At 44.5% G+C, this 23,775-nt stretch overlaps 1 protein-coding gene across 2 annotated transcripts in view; it reads left to right on the top strand.

The window, feature by feature from the left end:
- arid3c (AT rich interactive domain 3C (BRIGHT-like)) overlaps positions 1-23,775 on the top strand; it is a 211,705-nt gene that overhangs the window by 151,842 nt on the left and 36,088 nt on the right. For both annotated transcript variants that reach the window (XM_084308771.1, XM_084308770.1), the window contains one exon: positions 4,245-4,317. In XM_084308771.1, coding sequence (XP_084164897.1) covers positions 4,245-4,317 — 73 coding nt within the window. The remainder of the gene's footprint in view (positions 1-4,244; positions 4,318-23,775) is intronic.

Below are 23,775 nucleotides of genomic sequence, written 5' to 3'. Positions count from 1 at the left end.
TGTGTGTGTGTGTGTGTACGTGCGTGCGTGTGTGTGTGGGTCCCCGTCTCTCTCAATCAATCCCCGTATTGTCGTCTTCCACGAGTTCGAGCACTTAACATTTTTGCCGTCTCCCGCTCTTCCTTTTACCTTTCGATATTCCCCCCCGACAGACCTCCCGCCATGAGGCACTCACCCCCCCCCCCCCCCCCCCCCCCCCTGCGCCCTCTCCTCCCCTGACCCCCCCGCCCCTCCACCCCACGTGCCCCCCGCCGCTCTCTCCCGAGCGCTGAGCCCTGCGCCGGTGCTTTAATATTGGTGACAGCTACTACACTCCTGAATGATCAGTTATTATCTCAGGGGCCTCGTCCTCGGGGCCCCGCTGGCTCCAAAGGTCACATCCCTCTGTCTTCCTGTATTGATCGGCTGGCCTGTTAACATCGTGTCTCCGGCTCTTATTGAAAGTGAACGTCGGCACTAACATGTTTCCATCGGCTGGTGCCGCGCTGCGCGGAGACTCTTTAAAAGCCTCTTTGACTCCCAAAGCCGCTGGTGAATACAGGCCGCGGAGCGTAATGGACCTGCCGATAAGGAGGAGCACTGAGATAGACCACGCAGACGTCTTGTTGCAACGCTCATTCATAATATATGTATATATTTTATACTATTAATATTAGAAATATATATGATTAATTATTCATTCTTATTATAATTACATTATACATTATAATTATAATTATTATTATATACATTATTATAAATATAATATTATTATATTTTATGTAAATATATTACTTACTATATATATATATATATATATATATATATATATATATAATATATATATATATATATATATATATATATATATATACACAGTAATAATAACTTATTCAGAATTATATATCAACAAACCAATCAAATAAACAAATAAAACGGTTTGAAGAAGAGAAGATGTCTTGCATCTTTAATTGAGACAATTACTTAATTCAATGATGTATTTAAATGATTAAATTTAGAGATCAAATGCACCAGATTCCTACCGATTAGTGAGGCGGTTGGCAGATGGCTAAATCAGAGAGTCAGAGAGTCAATCTTGGAAGTGAGATAGATCAGATTAGATTAGATTAGATTCAAATGTATTGTCATCATACAGCACAAGTACAGTACAACTAAAAGAAGTTTGGCATCCAACCAGAGTGAAAATGTAACAGTAAAGTGCAATAGTAATGTACAGGTGATTAAACTGGGTATAAAATATATAAATGAGTACTACTGACTACTGAGTAGTAGCCTATAGATATATACAGTGATACAGGTATAAAGACACTATGATAGTAAGTCATACTGGCCAGCAACGTAACTAGTAAGAGTAGGTAAGGGATATGTACAGATATAGATATAGTAACTAGTAAGAGTAGGTAAGGGATATGTACAGATATAGATATAGTAGTAACTAGTAAGAGTAGGTAAGTAGGGTGACCAGGTCAAAATGGTTCAGTCGCAGGACAGCAGCACTGCTCTTGCGGGACAGTGCGGGACACGTGGGGGGGGGGGGGGGGGGGGGGTGGGTGGGGGGTGGGGCAAAAAAAAAAAAAAAAAAAATTTATTGCTAATTAAAATTAAATAAATGTATTTATTATTTAAATGCCTATATATCATATTCGACGCAGACGGTAGGCTATATTATATAGCTCATTTTGTTATTAATCTTATTAAACTCACCTCCGGTTTTGGGGATATTAGCCTCCGGATTCTATATTGCCCCCTCCCTCTGGACAGTGTCCCGGCGATACTCCCCGTGTATTCTGTTATTATAACAAACCGACCCTCTGATTCAGTTCTCAATAATAGTCGGGCCAGACTTGCTGAAGAGGCGCTCCTCTGAACAACTATGTGACGTCCCCCTCTCCTCCATGGGTGATGGTGAAGCGGTGGGGATGGGGATCATCTGAAACGGTGTTCTGCGAAATGCGCATGACCCACAATCGTTCACACTACAATAATATCCTGCCACCTTGCTGACGAACGTCTTGTTGAGTCTTGTTGTTGATATATCTTAAACAATATCTTAAACATATGTTTTTCATTGCACCTTTTGAACTGTATATGCATGTAAATATTTGCATGTAATTGGCTTTGCAGCCGAATGTATTTGTAGATGATAAAATGTCGGTACACCTGTTGGAATTCGGAGTGAACTATAGGGTGACGTCACCCAGCTGTCCAAACATATAGGCGATTCGCGCTACGGCAGCAGTTCTCAGCAGAGTAGTAGAATTTCGCAGAACACCGGCTCGGACAGGTGACAGGCAGCGCGACTCGAGTGAGCTGCTCAGCAGCCTCGGCTGGAGATGCATCCTGCTGCAGGACCACAGCATCGACACTCTCAGGACCGTGACACTTTGCGGACCCACACTCTCCAGTCCAGACCCTCGCTCCCATTGGCTGATTTCGGTCACGTGACCCAAATCAGCCAATGGGAGCGAGGGTCTGGAGAGTGTGGGTCCGCAAAGTGTCGCGGTCCTGAATCTGTCAGTGCTGTGGTCCTGCAGATGGATACTATTGCTCGGCTGCGCAATGCATTGGTTTGTGACGTCGCCCGATTTTTTTTATTTTAAATATAAGAGGGTATTGGAACGAGGCATTCAATTAACAACATTTAAAACATTTTTTAAATAATAATCTTTGAAAGATAAAAAATAAAAAATAATTTTTTTTTTTTTTTTTTTTATCTTTGAATTGCAGGACATTGTTTTGTTGTTGCGGGACGCGGGACAAATGGCCCAATATAAGGTGGTCACCCTATAGGTAAGGGATATGTACAGATATAGATAGTAACTAGTAAGAGTAGGTAAGGGATATGTACTGATATAGATATAGTAACTAGTAAGAGTAAGTAAGGGATATGTATAGATATAGTAACTAGTAAGAGTAAGTAAGGGATATGTACAGATATAGATATAGTAACTAGTAAGAGTAGGTAAGGGATATGTACAGATATAGATATAGTAACTAGTAAGAGTAGGTAAGGGATATGTACAGATATAGATATAGTAACTAGTAAGAGTAGGTAAGGGATATGTACAGATATAGATATAGTAACTAGTAAGAGTAGGTAAGGGATATGTACAGATATAGATATAGTAACTAGTAAGAGTAGGTAAGGGATATGTACTGATATAGATATAGTAACTAGTAAGAGTAAGTAAGGGATATGTACAGATATAGATATAGCATTATTGTACATGTTATCATGCAGAGTTGTTATATGCAGGTATTGTGTTTACCGCTCTACCTCTGTGTGGCTCCCTGTGAGAAAGCTATTCCCTCACAGATGAATCGCATGTTCCTGATATTGTTTGCGCTGCCAGGGTGGCACTGTGTGTGTTTGTCCCTCTTCCTGCTCCACAGACCAGGGTGGCACTGTGTGTGTTTGTCCCTCTTCCTGCTCCACAGAGACCACCAAGGTTACCGATTGTCTTGCAGGCGCAGCACCTCTGTGGTGTAGATGGTCTCTGTGTGTTGTGATTATAAACTATTGTTCCAGTGATTCTAACAACCCCGATCTTGCTTAAATATATAAATATAGTACTAATCGACCGCAGGAAGAAAAAAAGGTACATAATGTATGTTATGTTATAGCCATGGCCCATGAGTAATGTATTTATGTATAGTATCGGAAATGTAACACGTGTTACAAATAAGTACATTATGACAAACATTTTCAGAAAACCATTTAAATTCCCCTGCTGGGGATCGAACCCGAACCTTAAGCATAACTTCCTGTCATAATAACTATAACCGTTATGTTCAAACTAACCTTAAGCCTAACTTTACGTCTTAACCATAGCCGCTAAGCGAATGTTAAAGCTAACCTTAACTCTAACTATAATCATAGTTAGATAGTGGTGAGAGCACTAGCTATAATCAGTTAGCGAGAGCACTCGCCCGCGACTGCAATGATTGTTGGTTCAACTCCTGGTTTGCTGCGTTTGTTTTGGACTTTTGCCGATACAATATGTAAATATATTACTTATGGCTATAACATAATGTACCTTAGGTACCTTTTTTCCTGTGGTTGATTAAAATTCTTTATTTATGTTTTCTGATGAGAGACCGTGTTGGTTCTAAAGACACCTCCGCCCCACCTCCCCTCCACCCTCCATGGAAGCTTTGTTCTGTATTGTTATTCAAAACGCTGCTCGTTTATGACACAAAGACAAATGATCACTGAAGACATTGTCCTCCCTTCTGTTCTGCAGTTGTACGAACTGGACGACAGCGAGAAGAGGAAAGAGTTCCTGGACGACCTCTTCAGTTTCATGCAGAAGCGAGGTGAGTGGGACCATTCCTCCTAATTACACCAACGCCTCCACTTCCCTGACACCTTTGTTGGGTGTCACTCCCCTTCTCCCCGCCCCCGACTTCCTGTCACTCACTGTCCTCTATAGTAAAGCAGAAATGCTTTAGAAAAGCTTTACAGTATGGCCTCTACAGTATTTCTCTACAGTAGATATGTATCTCTACATTAGATAGGCCTCTAGAGTATGTCTCTACAGTATTGTATCTACGGTATATATGTATCTACAGTAGATAGGTCTCTACAGTAGATAGATCTCTACAGTATATATGTATCTACAGTAGATAGGTCTCTACAGTAGATAGATCTCTACAGTATATATGTCTCTACAGTAGATATGTATCTACGGTATATATGTCTCTACAGTAGATATGTATCTACAGTAGATAGGTCTCTACAGTAGATAGGTCTCTACAGTAGATATGTCTCTCCAGTAGATAGGTATCTACTAGGGGTGGGAATCACCAGTTTCATCATGATACGATACGATATCGATTCTTTGGACAACGATACGATATTTGCCGATATCACAAAGTCTCTCACGATACAATACGATACGATTAGATTCAGGTGCCTGCAATCGATATGAGATGATATCATATGCCCATTTAACACAATCAGTAACATTTAGATCAACAAAAAAAAGGTAATGAAAATATCATTTGACATTTGTATTTTTGAGCTCTTCCAGACATTTAAAGGAAAATCAATCTATTGTTTTTAATACAAATAGACCTCCTGTTCACTGTAAAGTGCCACGTTTTTATATATTGAGCTTTAAACTTTAAGCTACATTTTTTGGAACTCAAAACTCACAACCTCCCTCTCCCAAACCGTTCCTACAACAATTTGTTGATGTTGCATGATCATGTATAGGCCTACATTTATTATGTATTATATTGTTTATGTTTAAATAACATTTAAACATCAAACTCCTCTGACCTCATCTGGTCTTTCCAAAGACGCGCGCGCACACACACACAGAAAGGGAGAATGCTATGCTGTAACGTCTACACACACGGAGCTACTGCTGTTGTTCTTGGGCGGATATGAGACTCGCCACAGGATTTTCAAAATAAGAGTATCGATATGAATCGATCTTATTACATCGCATCGATCCGATTCGATTGTTGATAATTACATCGATGTATCGATCTGGATCGATGTATCGTCCCACCCCTAGTATCTACAGTATATATGTATCTACAGTAGATATGTCTCTCCAGTAGATAGGTCTCTACAGTAGATATGTCTCTACAGTAGATATGTCTCTACAGTAGATATGTCTCTCCAGTAGATAGGTCTCTACAGTAGATAGGTCTCTACTAGGTGTGTAAAGGTACACGTATCCGTACCGAACCGAATCGTTTCAGTGTGTACCGTACCGAACGGCTGTGTAGTGTACCGAACGAATACAACGGTATGTTAACCACTAACGACCGCCCACCAGGGGCTGTTTTTTTCACAATCTAATATAATAATAATCGATAATATAAAGTCGATTATTAATTTCAATATAGAATATTCGTTGACAGCCCTACAAGTACAATTAGTTACTGCACACTACATCACCCCTGAGTGGAACATGCCAAACTTTCCCCCACTGTACCGAAAACCCGTACCGAACCTCGACTTCAAAACCGAGGTACGTACCGTACCGTGGTTTTTGTGTACCGTTACACCCCTAGTCTCTACAGTATATAGGTCTCTCCAGTAGATAGGTCTCTCCAGTAGATAGGTCTTTCCAGGGGGATGTGGTGTTTGATGCCACAGCGACACAACAAGGCTGTTACAGCAACACATCTCATGTGTTTTATAATTACACACAGGTTATTGCAAGAAGGGAATAGAAAGGGGAAGGCTTGAGCTCAGGGGCAACATGGTGGAATAAAAAGCCACAGTTTGTGTTTTATTGGGCCACTGTTTTCCCACAGTGAGGATTTAGCTGGTGCTGGGAGGGGGGGGGGGCTGACCGCCACTTTTATTGAGGAAATAGATCTGTGTTCAGGGGGCCTTGCATAATATGAGGAAGTTAGCCACCCGCGAGAGAATAAAAGCCACTGCCATTGGACACAATGACGGGACTATTTTGAGAGACCTGCGTGACATGTTTTTGTTATTTTGGGGTCCAGTCAGTGTTCTTTTACAGACTGGGAGACTCGGGGCTAAATCTGTTTTATCTGAGGCGTTTTTAGTTTTTCTTTTTTTTCTTTTTGTTTAGTTTTGTCACGTTTTGTTTTTTCCTCCCAGACACTGGTCATAACTTCTGTCTTTGATGCAGTGCATTTATTTTAATACAAACTGGTCTCATTGACAAAGGGACGTATCGACAACTTCCAGTTGTTCAACAGAGACATACAATACACAGTACAACAGAGACATATACAGTACACAGTACAACAGAGAAATATACAATACACAGTACAACAGAGACATATACAATACACAGTACAACAGAGACATATACAATACACAATATGACAGACAAATATAGAATACACAGTACAACAGAGACATATACAATACACAGTACAACAGAGAAATATACAATACACAGTACAACAGAGAAATATACAATACACAGTACAACAGAGACATATACAATACACAGTACAACAGAGACATATACAATACACAGTACAACAGAGAAATATACAATACACAGTACAACAGAGAAATACCGTAATTCCTCTAATAGTAACCCCGGCTTGTATTTGTTTCAACTGTAGCGGATACCAGGCTTGTATTAGGAGGAGGCATGTATAAGAGAGAGGCCTATATTTCTAATTTTCAAACGGATCGTAATGAATAAATCAACATTTTGTGTCAGTATGAACCCAGTAAAATGTACTGGGTTCATTTATTGAAACCAAGTACTGTATGAAATACGGTAGTAAACAGTGCAATTACAGGTGGTCAAAAAAAATTAAATAAAGTAAAATAGTGCAATCACAATACTGGTATAATAATAATAACTTCGTTTTATACAATTCTGAGGTAGGCTTACTCTCTTGGTAAACATTAACACATACCATTATATGGTATTTACTGCACAGCCAGGCCAGCATATAACAACAATAACAAAATATATTGCCTATGGTAAATCCGTTGAGGGAAATACCGTAATTCCTCTAATATACATGAAACCCGGCTTGTATTAGGAGGCCGGCTTATAATTGCTTAGCTCAACAGCGCACCCGGTCATTAATAGAGACCCGGTTTTTAATTGAATACCGGTTACTATTAGAGGAATTACGGTATACAATACACAGTACAACAGAGACATATACAATACACAGTACAACAGAGACATATACAATACACAGTACAACAGAGACATATACAATACACAGTACGACAGACACATGCAGTACACAGTACAACAGACACATGTACTATCCTGGAAGCCAGCACACAGTACAACAGACACATGTACTATCCTGGAAGCCAGCACACAGTACAACAGACACATGTACTATCCTGGAAGCCAGCACACAGTACAACAGACACATGTACTATCCTGGAAGCCAGCACACAGTACACCTTGAGTCACAACCAAGCTCTTCAAGCTTCTGGGCAGTAAAGTAAAAAATGATCTCCTACACTGAACACCTCCGACCCAATACTATAATGTTACACTGACCAACTCCACATGCAAACACCTCCCACCAAATACTATAATGTTACACTGACCAACTCCACATAAAAACACCTCTGACCAAATACTACAACCTCAGCCTCCCGTCCCTCCACCCCAGGTCCAACCTTTGCAGCTTTAGAGACAGAACTTCTTTATGACAGCTTTAGAGACAGATCTCTTCTTCAGGACAGCTTTAGAGACAGATCTCTTCTTCAGGACAGCTTTAGAGACAGATCTCTTCTTCAGGACAGCTTTAGAGACAGATCTCTTCTTCATGACAGCTTTAGAGACAGATCTCTTCTTCATGACAGCTTTAGAGACAGATCTCTTCTTCATGACAGCTTTAGAGACAGATCTCTTCTTCAGGACAGCTTTAGAGACAGAACTTCTTCAGGACAGCTTTAGAGACAGATCTCTTCTCCAGGACAGCTTTAGAGACAGATCTCTTCTTCAGAACAGCTTTAGAGACAGATCTCTTCTTCAGGACAGCTTTAGAGACAGATCTCTTCTTCATGACAGCTTTAGAGACAGATCTCTTCTTCAGGACAGCTTTAGAGACAGATCTCTTCTTCATGACAGCTTTAGAGACAGATCTCTTCTTCAGGACAGCTTTAGAGACAGATCTCTTCTTCAGGACAGCTTTAGAGACAGATCTCTTCTTCATGACAGCTTTAGAGACAGATCTCTTCTTCAGGACAGCTTTAGAGACAGATCTCTTCTTCAGGACAGCTTTAGAGACAGATCTCTTCTTCATGACAGCTTTAGAGACAGATCTCTTCTCCAGGACAGCTTTAGAGACAGATCTCTTCTTCATGACAGCTTTAGAGACAGATCTCTTTTTCATGACAGCTTTAGAGACAGATCTCTTTTTCATGACAGCTTTAGAGACAGATCTCTTCTTCAGGACAGCTTTAGAGACAGAACTTCTTCATGACAGCTTTAGAGACAGATCTCTTCTTCATGACAGCTTTAGAGACAGATCTCTTCTTCAGGACAGCTTTAGAGACAGATCTCTTCTTCATGACAGCTTTAGAGACAGATCTCTTCTTCATGACAGCTTTAGAGACAGATCTCTTCTTCATGACAGCTTTAGAGACAGATCTCTTCTTCATGACAGCTTTAGAGACAGATCTCTTCTTCAGGACAGCTTTAGAGACAGATCTCTTCTTCAGGACAGCTTTAGAGACAGATCTCTTCTTCAGGACAGCTTTAGAGACAGATCTCTTCTTCATGACAGCTTTAGAGACAGATCTCTTCTTCAGGACAGCTTTAGAGACAGATCTCTTCTTCATGACAGCTTTAGAGACAGATCTCTTCTTCATGACAGCTTTAGAGACAGATCTCTTCTTCATGACAGCTTTAGAGACAGAACTTCTTCAGGACAGCTTTAGAGACAGAACTTCTTCAGGACAGCTTTAGAGACAGATCTCTTCTTCAAGACAGCTTTAGAGACAGATCTCTTCTTCATGACAGCTCCCAGGCTCTGGAACTCTCTCCCCCAAGACATTAGAGACTCAGAGTCCCTCACAGCATTCTAATCCCACCCCAAAACCTTCTCTTCTCTTCTCTTCTCTTCTCCCCTCTTCTCTTCTCTTCCCCTCCCCTCCCCTCCCCTCCCCCCCCCCCTCCCCTCCTCTCCTCTCCTCTCCTCTCCTCTCCTCTCCTCTCCTCTCCTCTCCTCTCCTCTCCTCTCCTCTCCTCTCCTCTCCTCTCCTCTCCTCTCCTCTCCTCTCCTCTCCTCTCTTCTCTCATCTCATCTCCTCTCATCTCTTCTCCTCTTCTCTCTTCTCCTCTCCTCCTCTCCCCTCCCTTCCTCTCTTCTCTTCTCTTTCTGTTATTTGTCTGTTGTTTGTCTCACTACCACCTGCCCCTTAGTGTTAAGCGACATTGAGTTATAGAAAGGCACTGTATAAATCACATTATTATTATTATTATTATTATTATTATTATTATTATTATTATTATTATTATTATTATTATATTATTATTATTATTATTATTATTATTATTATTATTATTATTATTATTATTATTATTAACGTTACTAGAAGAATATATGACATTTTGTCCACATATCACCCGTCCCTACAGGGAGGGAATACATAGACCTATTTGTATCTCTGCCTCTTCTTTGCATTATGTGACTTTAACTAACATCTCAAGTCCAAATTACCAAGTTATTGTTCTAGTGATGATGGCTCTTCAACCTTATTAACTATTTATAGTACATTTTCACGTCACCGCTGCTATTTTTAAAGTAAAAATACACACACAATAGCGTTGGGTGTTGGTTTTCCTGTTCGGAGAACAAAAGCACCAACTGAGTTAAACTGAATAAAAGTTTGTTTTGTCCCTAGAAAACCCATAACGGGCGTTGAGTGAACAATGTAACAGCTGTAATTCTGATCAATATCACTTCAGACTGGGAATCAATCACAACATTCCCACTAACGCTGGGGAAAGTGAGCGTTAGTTACAGGCCCCTCATTCCTTTCTGATTTGATCTTGTTTATTTTTCTACTCTGACATTTTTCTTGCAGAATGGGGAGAAGTTAGTTCTTTATTTAAACTACATAGAAATAAATAAATGAATAAATACCAGTGGATATGGAGGCAGGGTACCTTCTGATCCCTTAATGGAGCCCTGGGCTTAGATCACTAGATCACACAGTTCATGTACCATCTATGAATGAATGCTCCCTGTATAAAGTCAGTGTCTTGGTTACAATGTCTTTATTCCACAAATGATGATAAACAAGCCAATATATATATTTTTAAATGTTTTGGTATCACTTAATATTCAAGGGAAAATATCTGGCCTGATATGAGAAATAATACAGGTATTAACTCTTTCAGTGCCACTCACGAGATTTCTCGTGTTTTTTTATAGGTGGTTGCTAGCCACTCACGAGATTTCTCGGATAAAAAAAAAAAAAAAAAATTTGCGATCTGAAAAATTATTGCATCACCCGAGCCTACCCGAGTATAGCCGAGGGGCGCCGACGATCACTGTGGAAAAAAGCGCCCCCTGTCGTCTCCCAGATGACATAAGTGATTTTGGAATGGACTCAATGAAAATGAATGGGGGAAAAAATCCGGTACTCCACATTTTCCAGTTCACTGATCCAGCCGGGGTTACTAGAGTTCATTCTGGAGCCTCAGATCCCCGCGGATCATGGAGTTCTACTGTATCGCGTTGGATCCATACACGTATCGATTTTTTCGAATGGTGATCAGGAATTGGAATATACCAGTTGGATACCATCTGATGTCAGGTAAGGACTCTATGTTATCAGTGGTAGGATAATCAGAGTAAGTTTGATGAAGTTATAAGCTGTTTTGTGAAATGTCTTCTTTCGGTTTCACTGTAAAAGTCTGAGAGGAAATCAACGAGGCGATTATCCGCGCGCGGCCGTAATGTGCGTGCGTGCACGTATAATATTGATCATCTAGCGTTTATTTGAAAACGATTCATAAAAAGGCCGACGAATATCAACGTTGTGGAATATTCCACTAAAAGACGATTTTCATAGAATGCTCCAGAATGAGCTGTTTTTTATATCAAAACGAGGGCTTTTCTAACTGCTCTGAAACGGCAACGACGCGATAAAAAAACAATCTGTCTTCACAGCACTGACTGGAAAATAGTCTTTGATAATGCGATGGGCAGATTAGACACATAGCCATAATTTAAAACATAGATTAGGCGATATTAACGTTAACATTGGCGCCGATGGTGGCATTCAAGCGGTAAAATGGAAAACCAGGCGTGGCGCTGAAAGTGTTAATACATGAATACATTAATACAGGTATTAATACATGAATACAGGTATTAATACACCAATACAGGTAATAATACATTAATACAGGTAATAAAACATTAATACAGGTAGTAATAATAATAAAGGTTGGTAGAAAGCTGTCATCAGAACCATGTAGAAAACTCCTGAATGTGTTAAATAGGGTGACCCATACATGTTTTCTACATCCGCATAAAAAATCGCTTATAGAAATAACAATCTAACGTTTGTTTTGAAAACCAGTTCTTCTTCTTTAGTCATGAGAAGGTTCAGAAAACTTGTCGACCACATAGTGAAGCTTCGATTATTCACTGATAAATACTACTGAAGCTTCAGAGCCCGAGACATGAGGACAGAGCTTGTGTTAGAGCAAAGACACACGTGTTATTAACATTTTAAAATGAGAGGTACATTGCTGGACTCTCTGGCGGTGGTGTCAGAGAGGAGGAGCCTTGCTAAGCTCCACGCCATCATGGACAACCCCTCCCACCCAATACACACGGACTTGGCAGATATAAGGAGCACGTTCAGTGTTAGACTAAGGGCGGGATCCACTAAGAATGGATTGCGTGGTGGAAATTGCACCCTTAACTGTGCGGGGTGGTTTGCGCGCGGTATCTGCTCTGTCTCTGCGAGCTATCCACTAAGGACATTGCGCGGATGAGATACCAGTGCAGAGTCGCAGACACGCCCATTATGTGTGAAGTTTTTCCCTGATCTGCTCCAGCGCAGTTGGCTCGCGGAGCAGTCTGCACCGAGAAGGAGAGAGAGAGAGCTCGGAGGAGCTCGGAGGACGTTCACTTGTTTGAACAAACTGTATGAACTTGCTGGTGGAGCAAATGTCCCCTTTCATTTGCATAAAAAGGGGACATGTTTATGTTCATTTAAATACGTGCCAATTGCACCGGACACAATGCTGACAGAACACAGTTGCCACCTAATTTCACCCGTTGCGTGTCCTCCTGTGGATATACCAAACAGAGTTTCAGAGCGATATGCACCGGCTTTGCGTCGGAAAAAGCCGCGCAAACCCTTTGTGGATCCCACCCTAAGACTCCCAAGATGCAACACAGGAAGTCCTTCATTCCGACAGCCATCAGACTTTATAACGCATCACTGTACCTCACTGCATCACAGAGCACAGGGTGACAGTACAATCTGGCATAATCTTCACTTTTACATCGACACTAACAATTTTACACTTATACTGTACATCTTACTGTATATTTCTGTATATTTTGGCTGTATATTTTAGAATGTATATCCCGGACCGTATTTGATTCTTTATTCTTATTCTTATTCGTGACTTTTGTTTTTGACTACCTAAATGCTTACTGTTTACTGTTAGTGATCTGTAGTGCCCAATTTCCCTTGGGATAAATAAAGTACTTCTATTCTATTCTATTCTATCGCAGCACATTCTGTAGGACCCGTGCACACCGGCGGCGCTACGAGTGGGAAACACGACCCCGGGGTGATGATATAGTTTGGAGGTGGTCACTTCGGCTGAGAACCAGTATGGATTGTTGTCGGAGCGTTCAATTAGCGATTGATTTAGGACTTAGCGCGGGGACACATTGTCAGTAGGAAGAAGATCACCAACAGCGTCGTCTTACGAGCCAGTCTGTCTGTCCTCCGTCCGTCCAACAGCCCTAATCAGAGAGGACCGGTCTGTCTGTCCTCCGTCCGTCCAACAGCCCTAATCAGAGAGGACCGGTCTGTCTGTCCTCCGTCCGTCCAACAGCCCTAATCAGAGAGGACCGGTCTGTCTGTCCTCCGTCCGTCCAACAGCCCTAATCAGAGAGGACCGGTCTGTCTGTCCTCCGTCCGTCCAACAGCCCTAATCAGAGAGGACCGGTCTGTCTGTCCTCCGTCCGTCCAACAGCCCTAATCAGAGAGGACCGGTCTGTCTGTCCTCTGTCCGTCCAACAGCCCTAATCAGAGAGGACCGGTCTGTCTGTCCTCCGTCCGTCCAACAGCCCTAATCAGAGAGGACCGGTCTGTCTGTCCTCCGTCCGTCCAACAGCCCTAATCAGAGAGGACCGGTCCGATCCGCTCAATGCTCCCGGAGGACGTCACTGTCGCCATGTGGTGGTTAAACCGATGTCAAGCAGGGTGAAACTCTACACGCTTCCTAACGAAACGCTAAACGGATGCTAAGGGCTTGCGTGGTCAGTGGTCCATTTTTTAAAGGGGCACTTCGCCGAATAATCTCCATCTTCTTCTTCTCAGGGAGCGCAGGCCGCTCTGTCATGTGTTTATGTTAAATTAGTCAAGTCAAGAGTTTTATTTGTCAAGGCATACAAGTATACAGTGAAATGTGCCCGCAACGATTGTGCATAATACAATAATACAATAATAAGAATCCAATAGGATGAGAATGCGACATTTGTGCAATAATACAAGTAATAAGAGTAAAGACATATCAGGTATATGTACATATGCACGCACGGACACATCTGTCCCCCTGATGGACACGGTGCCTCTCTGTCCTCCTGATGGACACGGTGCCTCTCTGTCCCCCTGATGGACACAGTGCCTCTCTGTCCCCCTGATGGACACAGTGCCTCTCTGTCCCCCTGATGGACACGGCCTACAGGCCTCTCTGTCCCCCTGATGGACACGGTGCCTCTCTGTCCCCCTGATGGACACGGTGCCTCTCTGTCCCCCTGATGGACACGGTGCCTCTCTGTCCCCCTGATGGACACGGTGCCTCTCTGTCCCCCTGATGGACACGGCCTACAGGCCTCTCTGTCCCCCTGATGGACACGGCCTACAGGCCTCTCTGTCCCCCTGATGGACACGGCCTACAGGCCTCTCTGTCCCCCTGATGGACACGGCCTACAGGCCTCTCTGTCCCCCTGATGGACACGGCCTACAGGCCTCTCTGTCCCCCTGATGGACACGGCCTACAGGCCTCTCTGTCCCCCTGATGGACACGGCCTACAGGCCTCTCTGTCCCCCTGATGGACACGGCCTACAGGCCTCTCTGTCCCCCTGATGGACACGGCCTACAGGCCTCTCTGTCCCCCTGATGGACACGGCCTACAGGCCCGTCCTTCTCAGTAGGCGTGTCTTCCTAATCCAGGCTGCTAACGCCCCGTATCCAGAATGTATTCAGATGGAAAAGAAGCTTTGTGTAAATTTTACAGATCTGTTTCACTCCAATGTGAGCAAACTTTGTACAAACCCTAAAATACAGCGAATACAATTAAATATTAAATAGTCGTCTTGTGTTATGAACAGCCCAGTCATATATACCTGTTGTCTAGTGTTAGGTCTTGTATGAACAGCTCAGTCAATCAACTAGAGAATGAAAACATGTCTTTTTCTTTTGGTGACAGGGCTACCCATGTGTTTATGTTTGGATTACAGATTGTCTCTTTAAGAGCGGAAGGGGGGGAGGATTTGAGAATTCTGGTAATGGTGGTGGTCTCTGTGGTAATGGACTTCAAAGCATCGCATCATTTGAATTCCTTTAGCCATACTTGCACCAACATGAAAGCAACAGCCCTGTGGAACCTCTGTATGGTCGCTGTGTTTCATGCGAGCTGCTTCTGTCTGTCGTTAGAACATATGTTGCTGGTAATTGGGAAATGTAGTCATATTAGGAATTGTATTCCTACATGATTCTACATCACTGATATTTGTAGTTTGATTTGACATGATACAAAATATTTTGAAGCCACTGGAAAAACAAATCCACAATAGTCTGCTAACTATGTCATGTAGGGGCTTATGTACATAATAATGCGCATCTAGAAAGTATTTCCTAACTTCCTAAAAAGTCAACTTTCCTGATATTGGGTTAGGTTATGCTCTGACATTTATTACCAAAATGACACGATTAATTCCACAAACCAATCATAAAAGCACTCAAAACAATCATAAAAGCAAAGTATAGTAAAGTGAACATTGGGGCTGTGACCCATCCTCTTCTTGTTATTCTAGTTTAGAATGTTGGGGCTGTGACTCATCCTCTTACTATTATTCTAGTTTAGAAAGTTGAGGATGTGACCCATCCTCCTATTATTATTCTAGTTTAGAACGTTGGGGCTGTGAGTGTGACTCATCCTCTTATTATTATTATTGTAGTTTAGAACGTCGGGGCTGTGACTCATCCTCTTCTTATTATTCTAGTTTAGAACATTGGGGCTGTGACTCATCCTCTTCTTATTATTCTAGTTTAGAACGTTGGGGCTGTGACTCATCCTCTTCTTATTATTCTAGTTTAGAACGTTGGGGCTGTGACTCATCCTCTTCTTATTATTCTAGTTTAGAACGTTGGGACTGTGACTCATCCTCTTATTATTATTCTAGGTTAGAACGTCGGGGCTGTGACTCATCCTCTTCTTATTATTCTAGTTTAGAACGTTGGGACTGTGACTCATCCTCTTATTATTATTCTAGTTTAGAACGTTGGGGCTGTGACTCATCCTCTTCTTATTATTCTAGTTTAGAACATCGGGGCTGTGACCCGTCCTCTTATTATTATTCTAGGTTAGAACGTCGGGGCTGTGACTCATCCTCTTCTTATTATTCTAGTTTAGAACATTGGGGCTGTGACCCGTCCTCTTATTATTATTCTAGGTTAGAACGTCGGGGCTGTGACTCATCCTCTTCTTATTATTCTAGTTTAGAACGTTGGGGCTGTGACCCGTCCTCTTATTATTATTCTAGTTTAGAACGTTGGGACTGTGACTCATCCTCTTATTATTATTATTGTAGTTTAGAACGTCGGGGCTGTGACTCATCCTCTTCTTCTTATTCTAGTTTAGAACGTTGGGGCTGTGACTCATCCTCTTCTTATTATTCTAGTTTAGAACGTTGGGACTGTGACTCATCCTCTTATTATTATTCTAGTTTAGAACGTTGGGGCTGTGACTCATCCTCTTCTTATTATTCTAGTTTAGAACGTTGGGGCTGTGACCCGTCCTCTTATTATTATTCTAGGTTAGAACGTCGGGGCTGTGAGTCATCCTCTTCTTATTATTCTAGTTTAGAACGTTGGGGCTGTGACCCGTCCTCTTATTATTAATCTAGGTTAGAACGTCGGGGCTGTGACCCATCCTCTTATGATTAATCTAGGTTAGAACGTCGGGGCTGTGACCCGTCCTCTTATGATTATTCTAGGTTAGAACGTCGGGGCTGTGACTCATCCTCTTATTATTCTAGTTTAGAACGTTGGGGCTGTGACCCGTCCTCTTATTATTATTCTAGGTTAGAACGTCGGGGCTGTGTCTACACAGTGTCAATACAGTCCTCGTCCTGGTCTCTCCAATGAGCACCCTGTCCCTCAATAAGTCATTTTGGTGGCAAAAGATAGCAGCTGCAGATCCGCTGTGTGAATGTTATCTTTGTCACATTCTGACCATGTGACTGCTGACGCCGGCCTAGGGGCCTACCTACGGTATGCTGGGGGGTAGGGTGGGGGGGGGGGGGGGGGGGTGGGGTGCTTGCTTTAATTTCATTGATTCAGATTACAGCTGACCCTGGGGTCTGAAGATGATGTTGACAGTAGCAGCTGACACCGTCTGTCGCCCGCATCCATATGTCGTTGAATCGCCATAGTGGAACGACCCTAACCCTGTAAACGAGTCATTTTCTCTGGCGTGTTGGCATTGTGATTCCTGTATGATGTGAAAGATAACAGGGTCAGCGTGGCTCACAATGAGTGCAACACCTATAGAGGATACTGCCTCTGCATGCATCCTAATAAGCCAGTTAGTCCATTCAGTCATCAGGTTAGCCCATTAAATGGTAAATGGACTGCATTTTATAGAAAGGCTTTTATCCGAATCGCTTTACAACGTATGCCTCACATTCACTCATTCACACTGCTCACCGGGAGCAGTTAGGGGGTTAAGTGTCTTGCTCAAGGGACACTCCGACACGCTGCCGGGAGGAGCTGGAAACCAACCTGGGAACCTTCCGATTACCACATGACCGCTCTACTTCCTGAGCCACTGTCGCCCCATTAGTTGTTTTGCTTTTTCCATGCTGAATGAGATATTTCTTGAAAGATTATCAGCACCTCTCTAGGGCTGACCTTCGGATTTTTTTTTGGAATTCGAAGCTTCGGGGCCGAGATTCGATTTTAACTCGAAGCTTCAAGAAAAAAAATTATAAATTTAATTTTTTTATGTTGTGGGACTTGTACAGCACTTTGTTCAACTTTGTCAGTGCTGTAAAGTTTAAACCTTTTTAAATCTTAGACAAACGAAACACTTTGCTTTCTTGAAATATTGTAAGCCGTCATTTGAGGCTTTATAAAAGCAGCACAATGAACACAAATTCCATCTGGGAAAACTAACATTTTACAGGTTTGTTGATGAAATCAAACTACTCAATTAGTCGACAAATCCTACGACTTGATCAGTTGACCAACATTTTTTAAGATTTAGCAGAGGACAGCTCTACTTTTTATGTTTTACCCGGTATGGAATGCGGCACGGTGGTGTAGTGGTTAACACTGTCGCCTCACAGCAAGAAGGTCCAGGGTTCGAATCCCGCTTGGGGACCAGGTTTCCATGATGCCAGTTACCCAGGTGGGGTATCTCCCAGGCCTTTCTGTGTGGAGTTTGCATGTTCTCCCCGTGCTCGCAAGGGTTTCCCCCCCCGATAAGATAAACCCAATGGAAAAACATGCACAACAACAGATCGCTAACGCTGTGGCGTCCTTGACGAAGACGGACAGGAGCACTTGGATTGGTCCCCTGGCGCGGCTCACGTGGCGCCTGTCTGCTCCCGGCTGCCCTTGGGGGGGAAGGACGACGGGATGGGTTAATCGCAGATACGCATTGTATGCATGGTTCGCATGTGTGCCAAATGGTGACCTCGGAGCAGGTCCTAAATTATTATTATTATTATTAATTATTATTATTCACGTCACATTATCGTCTACATTGTCACATGGGTTCAACCTCAGGAGCCTCGTTTAGTTTCTATCAGGCTCCGTTTCTCATGCCAGAGATGCCCTGCTAAGGCACCTAATCAGGGAACAAACACACTTGGTTTCCTGGCCAGAACGGTAAACACCTTTCCCTGTTGACTGGGAAATTTACCAACACACTTCTCTCTTTCTAACACACACACACACACACATGCACAAACACACTATCACTATCTATCTCTCTCTCTCTCTCTCTCTCTCTCTCTCTCTCTCTCTCTCTCTCTCTCTCTCTCTCTCTCTCTCTCTCTCTCTCTCTCTCTCTCTCTCATATGTACACATATGTACAATCACACACATAGCCTTCAACTTGTACACACATATGCACAAACAGCCTTTTCATAGTATCTACTAGTCTACACATACATAGACACATAGCTTTCACTCATATATCATGTCATTCCCAATCATATCTATCTCTACATTATCCATATCTCTTTGTACATCATATATATATATATAATTCATATTATGTACATCAATGCTCCACTTAGTTTAGTCTACTCTCCTGTATGAATACTTTGTTAGCCTGTCATTCTACAGAGATCTAGGCTACAGGGCTATTGCTGTAACCTATAGGTCTCTCCATGTTGCAACATGTCATTCTGTCAGTAAACTCTATCCTTAATCAAAGACTCTGTTTCCGCCTCCTTGAATAATCTGGTCAAATTATTCCACATCACCTGTTTACCAGGTACAGTATCTGCCTTATCCAATCAACACCCTGCCTCCTACCTCCTACCTCTTACATCCTATCTCCTACCTCCTGCCTCCTACCTCCTGCCTCCAAGCCAGGCCTCTGTGTTGTAAATGTATACTGATATAAAGCTATGCTACTCGTCTAAAATTGCCTGACCTTCTAGCCAGGGGTCACATTTGGTATAGTCTAAATTCAGCCGTAAGCTGGAAGATGAGAGGTCACTGATCAAAGACTGTCACTGCCTGGTATTTTATTTAGAAGTGTAGGTTACAGCAGAATGTGAACCTCCTCAGTCCAAATACACAGGACCTGTACTAGGACTACTGTACCTGTAGTGTACCGAGTACCTGTAGTGTACTGAATACCTGTACTACACTGAGTACCTGTCCTACACCGAGTATCTGTAATGTACTGAGTACTGAGACTCTCAGCTCCTTTCAGCCGGTGGTCTGTTCCAGACTGTCTCTCAGCCGGTGGTCTGTTCCAGACTGTCTTTCAGCCGGTGGTCTGTTCCAGACTGTCTCTCAGCTGCTGGTCTGTTCCAGACTGTCTCTCAGCCAGTGGTCTGTTCCAGACTGTCTCTCAGCTGCTGGTCTGTTCCAGACTGTCTCTCAGCCGCTGGTCTGTTCCAGACTGTCTTTCAGCCGGTGGTCTGTTCCAGACTGTCTCTCAGCCGGTGGTCTGTTCCAGACTGTCTCTCAGCCGGTGGTCTGTTCCAGACTGTCTCTCAGCCGGTGGTCTGTTCCAGACTGTCTCTCAGCCGCTGGTCTGTTCCAGACTGTCTCTCAGCCGCTGGTCTGTTCCAGACTGTCTCTCAGCTGCTGGTCTGTTCCAGACTGTCTCTCAGCCGGTGGTCTGTTCCAGACTGTCTCTCAGCTGCTGGTCTGTTCCAGACTGTCTCTCAGCCGGTGGTCTGTTCCAGACTGTCTCTCAGCCGCTGGTCTGTTCCAGACTGTCTCTCAGCCGGTGGTCTGTTCCAGACTGTCTTTCAGCCGGTGGTCTGTTCCAGACTGTCTCTCAGCTGCTGGTCTGTTCCAGACTGTCTCTCAGCCGGTGGTCTGTTCCAGACTGTCTCTCAGCCGCTGGTCTGTTCCAGACTGTCTCTCAGCCGCTGGTCTGTTCCAGACTGTCTCTCAGCCGGTGGTCTGTTCCAGACTGTCTTTCAGCCGGTGGTCTGTTCCAGACTGTCTCTCAGCTGCTGGTCTGTTCCAGACTGTCTCTCAGCTGCTGGTCTGTTCCAGACTGTCTCTCAGCCGGTGGTCTGTTCCAGACTGTCTCTCAGCCGCTGGTCTGTTCCAGACTGTCTCTCAGCCAGTGGTCTGTTCCAGACTGTCTCTCAGCCGGTGGTCTGTTCCAGACTGTCTCTCAGCCGCTGGTCTGTTCCAGACTGTCTCTCAGCCAGTGGTCTGTTCCAGACTGTCTCTCAGCTGCTGGTCTGTTCCAGACTGTCTCTCAGCTGCTGGTCTGTTCCAGACTGTCTCTCAGCTGCTGGTCTGTTCCAGACTGTCTCTCAGCCGCTGGTCTGTTCCAGACTGTCTCTCAGCCGGTGGTCTGTTCCAGACTGTCTCTCAGCCGGTGGTCTGTTCCAGACTGTCTCTCAGCCGGTGGTCTGTTCCAGACTGTCTCTCAGCCGCTGGTCTGTTCCAGACTGTCTCTCAGCCGGTGGTCTGTTCCAGACTGTCTCTCAGCCGGTGGTCTGTTCCAGACTGTCTCTCAGCCGCTGGTCTGTTCCAGACTGTCTCTCAGCCGGTGGTCTGTTCCAGACTGTCTTTCAGCCGGTGGTCTGTTCCAGACTGTCTCTCAGCTGCTGGTCTGTTCCAGACTGTCTCTCAGCCGCTGGTCTGTTCCAGACTGTCTCTCAGCCACTGGTCTGTTCCAGACTGTCTCTCAGCCGCTGGTCTGTTCCAGACTGTCTCTCAGCTGCTGGTCTGTTCCAGACTGTCTCTCAGCCGGTGGTCTGTTCCAGACTGTCTCTCAGCCGCTGGTCTGTTCCAGACTGTCTCTCAGCCGGTGGTCTGTTCCAGACTGTCTCTCAGCCGCTGGTCTGTTCCAGACTGTCTCTCAGCCGCTGGTCTGTTCCAGACTGTCTCTCAGCCGGTGGTCTGTTCCAGACTGTCTCTCAGCTGCTGGTCTGTTCCAGACTGTCTCTCAGCTGCTGGTCTGTTCCAGACTGTCTCTCAGCTGCTGGTCTGTTCCAGACTGTCTCTCAGCCACTGGTCTGTTCCAGACTGTCTCTCAGCCGCTGGTCTGTTCCAGACTGTCTCTCAGCCACTGGTCTGTTCCAGACTGTCTCTCAGCTGCTGGTCTGTTCCAGACTGTCTCTCAGCTGCTGGTCTGTTCCAGACTGTCTCTCAGCTGCTGGTCTGTTCCAGACTGTCTTTCAGCCGCTGGTCTGTTCCAGACTGTCTCTCAGCCGGTGGTCTGTTCCAGACTGTCTTTCAGCCGCTGGTCTGTTCCAGACTGTCTCTCAGCCGCTGGTCTGTTCCAGACTGTCTCTCAGCCGGTGGTCTGTTCCAGACTGTCTCTCAGCCGGTGGTCTGTTCCAGACTGTCTCTCAGCCGGTGGTCTGTTCCAGACTGTCTTTCAGCCGCTGGTCTGTTCCAGACTGTCTCTCAGCCGGTGGTCTGTTCCAGACTGTCTCTCAGCCGGTGGTCTGTTCCAGACTGTCTCTCAGCCGCTGGTCTGTTCCAGACTGTCTCTCAGCCAGTGGTCTGTTCCAGACTGTCTCTCAGCCGGTGGTCTGTTCCAGACTGTCTCTCAGCTGCTGGTCTGTTCCAGACTGTCTCTCAGCTGCTGGTCTGTTCCAGACTGTCTCTCAGCCGCTGGTCTGTTCCAGACTGTCTCTCAGCCGGTGGTCTGTTCCAGACTGTCTCTCAGCCGGTGGTCTGTTCCAGACTGTCTCTCAGCTGCTGGTCTGTTCCAGACTGTCTCTCAGCCGCTAGTCTGTTCCAGACTGTCTCTCAGCTCCTTCCAGCTGGTAACATGTCACAGGGTTTATAGTGACTGATAATTAACCATATTGTCAAGGGATCCTGATGAATGCACACACCATTCAATGCTGCGTAAGTCACAAGCAAAGTCTAATGCTCTCCGGAACATGAGATAAGGATGTTATACCGCGCAGGACAGTGTGTTCAGTGGTTGCAGGACAGTGTGTGTTCAGTGGTTGCAGGACAGTGTGTTTCAGTGGTTGCAGGGCTGTGTGTTCAGTGGTTGCAGGGCTGTGTGTTCAGTGGTTGCAGGACAGTGTGTTTCAGTGGTTGCAGGGCTGTGTGTTCAGTGGTTGCAGGGCTGTGTGTTCAGTGGTTGCAGGACAGTGTGTTTCAGTGGTTGCAGGGCTGTGTGTTCAGTGGTTGCAGGGCTGTGTGTTCAGTGGTTGCAGGGCTGTGTGTTCAGTGGTTGCAGGACAGTGTGTTCAGTGGTTGCAGGGCTGTGTGTTCAGTGGTTGCAGGACAGTGTGTTTCAGTGGTTGCAGAGCTGTGTGTTCAGTGGTTGCAGGGCTGTGTGTTCAGTGGTTGCAGGACAGTGTGTTTCAGTGGTTGCAGGACAGTGTGTTTCAGTGGTTGCAGGACAGTGTGTTTCAGTGGTTGCAGGACAGTGTGTTTCAGTGGTTGCAGGACAGTGTGTTTCAGTGGTTGCAGGACAGTGTGTTTCAGTGGTTGCAGGACAGTGTGTTTGAGTGGTTGCAGGGCTGTGTGTTCAGTGGTTGCAGGACAGTGTGTTTCAGTGGTTGCAGGACAGTGTGTTTCAGTGGTTGCAGGACAGTGTGTTTCAGTGGTTGCAGGGCTGTGCGTTCAGTGGTTGCAGGACAGTGTGTTTCAGTGGTTGCAGGGCTGTGTGTTCAGTGGTTGCAGGGCTGTGTGTTCAGTGGTTGCAGGACAGTGTGTTCAGTGGTTGCAGAGCTGTGTGTTCAGTGGTTGCAGGGCTGTGTGTTCAGTGGTTGCAGGGCTGTGTGTTCAGTGGTTGCAGGACAGTGTGTTCAGTGGTTGCAGGACAGTGTGTTTCAGTGGTTGCAGGACAGTGTGTTTCAGTGGTTGCAGGACAGTGTGTTTGAGTGGTTGCAGGACAGTGTGTTTGAGTGGTTGCAGGACAGTGTGTTTCAGTGGTTGCAGGACAGTGTGTTTCAGTGGTTGCAGGGCTGTGCGTTCAGTGGTTGCAGGACAGTGTGTTTGAGTGGTTGCAGGACAGTGTGTTTGAGTGGTTGCAGGACAGTGTGTTTGAGTGGTTGCAGGGATGTGTGTTCAGTGGTTGCAGGACAGTGTGTTTGAGTGGTTGCAGGACAGTGTGTTTGAGTGGTTGCAGGACAGTGTGTTTGAGTGGTTGCAGGACGTTAACCCCCGTAAT

This window comes from Notolepis coatsorum, assembly GCF_963971535.1.
Source record: "Notolepis coatsorum genome assembly, chromosome: 2".
In the NCBI taxonomy this organism is placed as follows: Eukaryota; Metazoa; Chordata; class Actinopteri; order Aulopiformes; family Paralepididae; genus Notolepis; species Notolepis coatsorum.
The sequence above is the reverse complement of the archived record's forward strand: the minus strand, read 5'-3'. Positions and strand labels throughout refer to the sequence as shown.